General features: G+C 31.5%; 1 protein-coding gene across 1 annotated transcript in view; it reads right to left on the bottom strand.

The window, feature by feature from the left end:
- Positions 1-8622: 8622 nt before the first annotated feature.
- LOC129750638 (uncharacterized) overlaps positions 8623-9441 on the bottom strand; it is a 29821-nt gene continuing 29002 nt past the window's right edge. The window contains exon 2 of the mRNA XM_055745635.1: positions 8623-8763. Within this exon, the coding sequence (XP_055601610.1) occupies positions 8623-8763 (141 nt within the window). The remainder of the gene's footprint in view (positions 8764-9441) is intronic.

The following is a 9441-nucleotide window of genomic DNA, read 5'->3' as shown; positions in this document are numbered from 1 at the left end:
ACACACAGATGTCAGTGAAGCTTCATGTTTCTTTGAAGAGATCTAAATAATGCTAAAGACTAAAGCGTAGGGGAAAGTCGGGTAAGACGGCCACCCTAAGAATCGCTGTATAAAAACAGATATTGCTTTTCTCATCACAGATTTCGTGCAGATGGCCAGTTTAGGATATTTGCAATAGCATACACCATTGGAATTAATAAATTTCCTCCATCAAGACTGTTTTTTTTATAGAAATCTAAAACATGTTTGCAAATTTCACTTTAAAAAAATTGTCGGGTAAAATAGACAGTGCGTAGAAAAAGTATATTTTTACGGAAAAATTGCTGTAAAAGTATGTACAGATTTTTGTGAGATAAGTTTTTAAGAACTTTTTTACACCAGAATGAAACCAGTAATGAACCATTTTCTAAATAAGTAGAGAACGTTACATCCCATAAATGATCCTCAAAGTTTTTGTTTGTTTGGTTAACTATTATGAAACCTTGCTTCATGAAAATAAACAAAGGTTATTCAAAGTGTTGATAAACTTAGGCAAACATGTTCCCATCATTAGATTGTGCCAAATATTGTAATTTTCAAAATATTGAAAGTGTCCGTTCTACCCGACTTTCCCCTACATCTTTCAAGGGTATGATGACTAATGCTAACACCACCAGCTCATAGAAAGAATACTAAGCATGGCGTGACCGAGACTCGATCCCATGACCTCTGGCTTATAAGACCTAAACGCTATCCTCTGAGCCACATTCGACGGATAATAGATTTCAACAGTCTACATTTTTGAACTGCTCTTTTGCTCGTAAAAAGTTTAATCTAAATTGTTTTGATTTAAGTTAAACAATTGAAATTATGCTTCGCAATATAATTATTCAATTCCAGTAACGTCAATCAATCAATCAATCAATCAAGTCAATCTATTTGTTCTTTTTTAATCTCGATTTTCGCAGCAAAACTGCTTAATTCCTTTAAAAATCTCGCATGGCACTTTTTAAAATAAACAAATTTCAAATCAGAGACATTAAAAAAATAATTGAAAAATTTGTGAGCCAACTTTAGCATTGAAATTTTTGTCACAGCCCCTAAATTTCTAAAAATAATTTATATTTCTCAAATTTGAGTAAAAATACACATATATACAATCTCAAGGGAACGTCGTGATTCCGAATCATTTTATTGCATTTTACAAATGTTTAAACCGTAAACCCAAAAATAGTATGTACTCTCACATGGTCGTAGAAATGGGAGGGTTGAGGTTAAACCCTCTTTCCCTCCCATCAAGGTTCAAGAAAAGTAGGTGAGGCATTTTACTTCACACTCAAAATTTTAAATTCTTAACTAAATTTTGTTGTTTGACTAAGGTTATTCATATATTGTGTACCATTATGTATTGCAATTTTTTACGAGTCAAATTCTCAATTAAAATTATCAAATCGGACAGAGTTTGTAATAATCTGATTTGAACCACAAATTTCGAATCTCTCATTTTTACTTTTGAAGAAATTGAATATTTTTTAAGTTACATTTTTCTTAAAATCCAAATGCTTTCATAGAAAACCTCCTCTATGCAAATATCCAATAAGTTAAATTTTCAGACTCTAAAGCAAATTCAATGATTTTAACCATCGATGAAAGTATGTTCCCGTTTAAGTTATTAAAAGTTACAAACACAAATAATGCCTTCCAGTTTAAAGTTAAAAGGATGGATTTTTAAAAGCTACTACTTAATACAACATATAATAAAATTAAATGAAATTCAAATAAAAAGCAGGTGCATCAAAAAATTATTTAATTTTTTTATCCATGCATGGTCGGAGCAAAAAAATCATAGGATGAAATAAGTCCCAAAATCCAACTCCTCCCTCCCATACGGCGGTTCTTCCTACGGCCCTGTACTCTAAACCATGATTGGGATTAGTTTGGCAATTTAGATGTTTTTATCAATTTTTTTTATATAAATGATCACATTTTTGTGTTAACCCTCTTCTACATAAAAGCCCATATATTTCCTTGAAGTTTTTTTTCACAATTTTGAACAATGTACGTTAGCGTGGTAAGACGGTAATCGCTGATCCACTGATGGCATGGGTTCGAATCCCATCTCGGTACTGGGTGTTGAGTGTAAATCTTAAGTTGTCCTCGTCATTTATTCAGTCTGTAAAGCCTTAATCGGCTGAGACGGTGTATGTCCTTTTTGTGCTTTTAATAATCCAGAAGAGTAAAAGAATTTAAATAATTTTGTTGCATTAAAATTTCAAAAAACCAATTATAAAACAAAAAAAAATTCAACAAAAGAAAATTTTGTTTTTTTTTACATAAATTGCCTTATTGGAGTTAAATAAAGTCCGTTGACGAAATTATTTTTTTTCTCATCTGATTCCTAGTCCATGCAAAAGAGGGTAAATAAATGAGGGTCCATCAGAAGCAACTCAGAATTGATGTCAAAATCTCTAAAACTATTTTCATTCATATACAGTTTTTCTTAATTTTCTCATTTATTGGTAGAAATTCATTTCTGCATACTAAATTTTAAATACGATTTAACTGATTTCAGAGATTTTAGTTGCTAATAGATAATCAAATTGAAATTGTATTTGTGCTTTCATATTACGGATAATGTATCCAGTTTAGGATTCTTGATTTGCGGTTCGAATCACCATTAGAAATAGAAACGAAAAGCTGTGCTTGAAATCGTCGTAAAAATTTGGTTTTAGTTTTCCCTTAAAATTTGATTCATGATTTTCGAATCTCATACGCATTTAGTTAATATTTTTTCCGAATATAAAAAATAATAATTCTGAGTTTATGTTTCATATTCAGATTCGAAGTTCAATCACTTTATATTTAATCAAAATTCTAACATAACAAAGCTTGAAGCTGGCAATTTAAGTTTATCATTCGAAATTTTAATTTTTTTTAGATTTGCAAGTTTAATCATTGAAATCCGAAACATTCGAATTATAATTATGGATTCATGATTGAAGGCACTGAAACTGATTTCTAATCTTGGCTCATATTTGAAATTTTAAAAATCGTTTTTATGTTATTGTCAGAAAACGTTTTGAAATTTCGAAACAGACTGAAAATTCAAACTTTGAATTCTTTTTCAAAATCCAGATTCAGGTTCAGATCATAAATGAGTTCTATTTCAATAAAAAAATTAAATTGCACGAGATTGCAGGCTTATAGTTGACTGATAAATGACAAAGATTAAGTAGAATTGATATAATTTTCCATGTTCTGTCTTATGAAAAACTTACTAAATAAAAACCATTCACAGGAATTTATTTGTTATGAAAAGTAATTGATGATAAAGAAACGAGAATCTTCTCTTAAAGAAAAAGCAAGGAATTCCATTTATTTTGGCGTATTGTTCAACATTATTAATATTCCATTAAAAAAAAACAAATTTTTATCTAATATCTTTCCCTAGGATCGAGTCAGCAATAAATCCGATTTGAACAGCAAAATTTTAATCTTTAACTTTTATGGATTTATTTTAAGAATTTTTATTTTCAAAATTTAAGGCTTTTAAAAAAAACTTGTAAGTTCAAATCAAATCAGCAAAATTAAGCTGTCCAGATTTTCCGGTTTTACCAAGAATTGCCCAAATATTAAGTTGAAAAAAAATGGGAAAGGTTAGGTCCGATCCGATTGCCCAAATTTTGTTGAAAACATCCCGATTTTGTAAGGATTCATTCAACTTTTTTTTGGAAAACCAAACGAAAAATTCAAGTAGCACCCTTATAATTCTAAAGTGTTTTGCCCAAGACTGAAATTTTCCGATCTATATTTTTAAAATAAACATAAGAAATTTTTCGGGAGCCTGAAACATGATTCAAAATCTGGTAATGTTTTTCGTTGAAAAAATAATGACTCAAATGTTTTTTTCTTCATTTTTGTTGAATAGTTCCTGGATTTTTGTCAAATTTTCCCGGAAATTGCCTGGATTATGGTTGGAAAATTTGGAAAAAGAAAGCCTGAATTTCGCTAGCTTTTTTATAAAATAGGCAGGATTTTACCGGCCTGGGAGAACTTCTGGTGATCTTAAGCTAAGTTCACGAGATTTTAGGCTATTTTTAAGATTTCAACCATCGATGAAAGTAAATTTCCTATTTTATTATTTCAGGGTGGCCAGCGAACCGGGAAAACCGAGAAAACCGGGAAATAACCGGGAATTTAAAATGGGGCCGGGAAAACCGGGAAAAAACCTGGAATTTCAAATCAAAACCGGGAAAATTATTTATGGATTATTTTTTCCCATATATAAAACTATCAAAACCAAAAATTTTATCATTTCATCACGACGATTTTTTCTCTCTGAAGCTGTTCTATTCAAAGATTGTGAAGCACGAGCGGCAAAATGTCGGGATAAATGAGTAAAATGCCTGGAAAAGTCGGGAATTTCATTTAAAAATATAGATTTTTGAACTCAGCGCATAAATCTTTCGAGCAAAGAATCGTAGTAGAAAAATTTCTCGATCATAAAATATTCCTTAGCTATCGCATATTGTGCATTGCAGTGAATGCTGCTACTTTTTAGTTCTGAGTGATGTGGATTCATACGTTGAAATCAGACAGTTTTCGACAGTTCGAAAACTAAGATTTACTTAAGCTTAATATTTATCTTATAACTGAAATTATTATACATTCATTAAGAATTGATGATGGTCGAATCTGCATCAGGAGCTCATTTTTTTTCAGAAAAACACGTAATGCTGAAACGAAATTTGAAAAAAAAAATAGCAGAAATCTATAAAACAAATTTAAACTGGAAGAGTTATTTTGAAGAGTCTGACAAAAATAACGAATTAATATTGTAAAAAACAATGTTAATAAAACTTTAATAGTGAGATATGAATTCAGTTATTCATTCTAACACGGTCAATTAGTTTTCTGAATAGCTATTTTCACAAAGATTTTATGATCTAATGCTGTTTTAAATAAATTAAACACTGAATTATTTTTACGTGACTTAACTTATTTTCAGCTATTTTCAATTGAGCTTACGGTACCTTTATAAAAATTCAAAAATACTCATAACCAAACTTCAAGTTTTCATTTGATTGATAAAATATTTGAAAAAAAATCTATTTTTTTGTTTGTGTTATGTGTACTAACACCCTCAAAATTGCCAAAAACTATCAAAACGTAAGTTCAAAACATAAAATTTCTGACAATCGACATAACCTCGATGTACTTATCTTATTTGTTTTCGAAAATATTTTCTTCTGAATTAACTTTCAATTTCAACTTTTGAGGATCGGAAATTTTCATATGCAGAAAAAAATCTGGAAACAAAAAAAAAAATAAGATCCCATCATTTTATTTGGTTAATTAGTAAACGCATTGAATGCAGAAGGTAAAAATCGATTCAAAACATGCACTTTTGGGATAGGACTGAAAATTCAGACTAAGAATTTAGATGAGTTTATAAAGTTTAGGTAAATAGATTCAGGCATCTAGAACTCAGCGCATTTTAAAATAAAATTTAAAGGTATACAATAAAAAAAAAAAATGATTCAATATGAAAATCGAAATAAAATTTCAGATTGTTTAGCATGAATAAGGTTAATCGGAATATATTTTAAGAACTTTAAAAGAAAAATATCACAATATCAATCAGTAGTCAAGCTATAACAAATTTTTTGATATCTTTTATCCGAAAATAAAACTAGCGTCAGAAATTGAAATTGGAATTTTAATAATCAATCCAATCTTGAAAATAAGTTATTCAATACGAAATTTATTGATTATGTTTAAAATTTCAGAATCCAACAGCAAGATTTTAACAGTAAAATTCAGTATTTCAACTTGAAATTTTGAAAAGTATTATATACATGGCAGCATATCAAAACTATAATTTATCTCATCTAAATAATAATAATAATGCATTTTCCTTTATAATAGACAAAGATGGTGTGAAAAACTTAAGAGAAGGTAACAATTTTCGGTTAAGGATAAACAACTAAAATTATTTTCTTGTCGTATTATCATCACCATATTCTGGATAACCTATGAGTTTCAAGATCAAACTAATAAAAAATTAAGTCTTTTCATACTTTTACGTCCAACTTGCATATAAATATCTTCATTTTCGGTCAAAAAACCTGATAAACATATTTATTTGCGCATTTTGAAACAGGGAAAACTATAAAATCTCAATCGGAAAAACCGGGAAAAAACTGGGAATTTGAAAATGGAAACTTGCTGGCCACCCTGTTATTTTAAGATTCTCTATACAAATCCGTATCATCATTTGAAAGTTTTTAGGATGTTTATGGATAAGTCCATTTAACACGAAAAAAAACTATTGATTTAATAGAACTTTAAAATGAGTAATCAAAAAGTATTTAAAAATAATAGAATAAAAAAAAAATATTTCTAACACAGAAAGTTAAAATGAAATACAAACAAGGTTCTTTAAAAAGACTAGGAATATTTTATCAGAATTTTTTAAAACTAACAAAAATTTAACTGCAGACCTGTGTATGAATTGATTTGAACGGAATTCTGATTGAAATTATCTTAGGCTTCATTTTTTCTTATAAACTACGCGAGAACATTTTTACGTCTTTGGATAATAAAATTCTAATCAAAAGATTTCTAATTTCCTGGAAAGTTTTTAAGCTTATGGTTTCTCACCTTGGAAAGGAATTTTTTTTGAAAGTGTTATTTTGAATGTTTTCAAACGTTGCTCTTAAATTGCTTTATTTCATGTTTCTTAAGATATCTACATGTATGTACTTGCGAAAGCAAATATTTAATATACATTTTGTAAAATATAACTTCGAGAGTGAATTTTTTGTATTGTGGAAGTGATATTTAATTTGAGCTAACGTTTATTCCATTCAAGTTGATATTCTGATGAAAGATTTTTTTTTAAATGATCACAATTTTTGTTAAACTTTCCTGTTCTGGATCAAATTTACTTTATGTTATTCTTTCTGTAGTTATAATTTAATAGCAGACGAGGTTTTTGGAAAAAGTCTTTTTCTACAGGTGATACATTTTTGATTATTTTGATCTATTAACATTTAAGTAGAGCTCTGGAAAAAATAAGTCGAAATTTTAAATTTTTTGATTGCGGATCTCGTTTTATCGAAATTCAAAAACTGGAAAAAAAATTTGGAGCGAAAAATTGATAGCAACTCTGGATTTTTTTGTTTCGATTTTATTCTTCTTTATCCATCTTTGTGGCATTCGCATCTTCATATCAACGTTGCAATTGGCAGGTGTTCGATGTTTTTTCGTAGGTTCAAACTCATGGACGTTGGCTCAGGGGGCAACTGACTTGCGAACTTTGCCAACTAAGCTTTATCACAAGCCACTACCCTGGATATCGCTTTTTCAAATAAGTATAGCAATAATTGATTCAATAGACTGAGCCGATTTGGGGTCATTTTTGAATTTTTTAAACCCTGGGGTCTTAAAAGCTTTGTTTTGATCCCAAACTCATCCATGATTTTTTGCAAAATTTTTAAGTAACGTTTACATGAGTAAATTGGATCTTTTATGTTTGTATGGGAAAATCAATATTTTATACTGAAAAATCAACATCATTTTTAATTCTTCTATGGAACCGAGCCTGATTATGGTTTCTGTGCCAATTTTTAATGTTTCAAGGAAATTTTCCGCTGAAAAACTTTGTTGAAGACTGTAACTTAGTATTTCGTTAGGCAAAAAAGTTATTAGCTGTTTAACAGGGGTATGTCTTAGATGAACAATAAATTCAATTGACATCACTGCTTGAACCACGCGAAGTATTGCATGAAAAGTAGCTAAGCAAGACCTCACTAGACACCCAGCAGTGATGTCAATTGAATGTGTTGTTTATCAATGCGAAAAGACATTCCCCTGTTAAACAGCTAACCATAAGCAGGCTCGGCTCAACAGAAGAAACAAAAATTATGTTTGATTTTTCAGTGCAAAATATTCAATTTTTCCATACAAACCTTAAAGATCAAATTTACTCTTGCAAACGTTACATTTGATGTGTTTGGCTTGAGAAGGGGGCTTGAGAAAATCAAAAATGGCCCCAAATCGACTAAGTCTTATGTGCATGGAAGTTCTAAATTGGCTTTCAACACCTTGTCATTTTTGCTTATGTCTTAAGATTCTCACAAAAAAAGCTCAATGATTGATGATCTCGAATAATGTTAATCGGAAAAAAATTATGCTCAACCGAAAATTTAACTTACTTTGCACCATTTAGTTTTTGAAAGATCTTTGGCTATTCTTAAATCATGATCCACCCTGCTTCTTAAGTTCAAAACGCGAAATGCATGCCCGAAAGTAGAGCATCCGTTTTCTCGAAGCCAAAATCTGAGCTATCCTGAGGTAGATTAAATTTTTCAAAGCGGATTTTCATAGCATTGAATATTTATTTGCAAAACTTTCGTCGCTACCCACTTCTGAGAACTGAAGAGCACTTTGTGCTACAAAGAATCGGGTGCATCATCGCAGCGCAGCACACGGATCACACCTAACCGTTTTTGTTCAAGGAAAGTGCGCATTCTCCCGACATGTCAGGTGCTGTGCTGTGCTGCTGCAGCATTCATTCATGAGAACGCGCGCTCGTTTTCCTCATCAGTTGAAATTCCCCAAGCAGAGAGCTTGTCTTAGCTACAAGGTAGGACTCCCAAGACTGTGGAACAACGATGATGACGACGATGACGATGGTGATGATGAGAAGATGTTGCTACTGGGGAAAAACTGCATTCCCTTCATTTTTGCTTGCTGCTCGGTTCTGAAACCTGGACCATGCTAGGGAGAAGATGCTGCACATTTTGAGGCAAATGTTGATTATAAAGTAGTAAAAGATGAGCGCACAGCACGGAGCTTTACGATCAGGTTGAACTTTTTGGGAGGAAGAGAATGGGTAGAGAATTTTAGAACTCTAGTTTTTGAGGGAAGGACGGGGGCAATTCGGAATGTATGAGTTTGTGTGTGTACGGTTGTATGTAAGCGTACGAATGTATGTTATTCTTTGCTGCAAAAGGAATGGAAAGTGCAGACAGACTCAACCTTCCGGCTTTGTACGGGAATGATGAAAGTGCCAGTAGGAAGAGTCCTAACGAGCTTAGATAACTTTGTTTGTGCATTCACCGGGCCCGGGCTCTCGGTCTCTTGGTCTCGATCCGAGCTTCTCGTTTTTGGTTTCTCGGTCCCAGGAGTAAAGTGCTATGTTATGAGGGATTATCCTCCGCAAGCACTTCTTCGTGTCATATTCCGGGAAAAGTGCTCTGAGCTGCTGCTTGCTTCTAGTTAGAGATGCAAACCCATCAGAAGACGTGCGGTCTGCGGTGCATAGCTTCGGATGCAGCAGCAATTTATACCCAGAGAGAACTACTGCAGCAATGATATTACTTGTGATGTGTTAATTTGGACCGGATTATCTCCGGGTTACAAAGGAAGATCCCCATCGACCTTCTACATGAATGG

This window comes from Uranotaenia lowii, chromosome 3 (assembly GCF_029784155.1).
Source record: "Uranotaenia lowii strain MFRU-FL chromosome 3, ASM2978415v1, whole genome shotgun sequence".
Classification (NCBI taxonomy): Eukaryota; Metazoa; Arthropoda; class Insecta; order Diptera; family Culicidae; genus Uranotaenia; species Uranotaenia lowii.
This window is presented reverse-complemented; position numbering and strand designations above follow the sequence as displayed.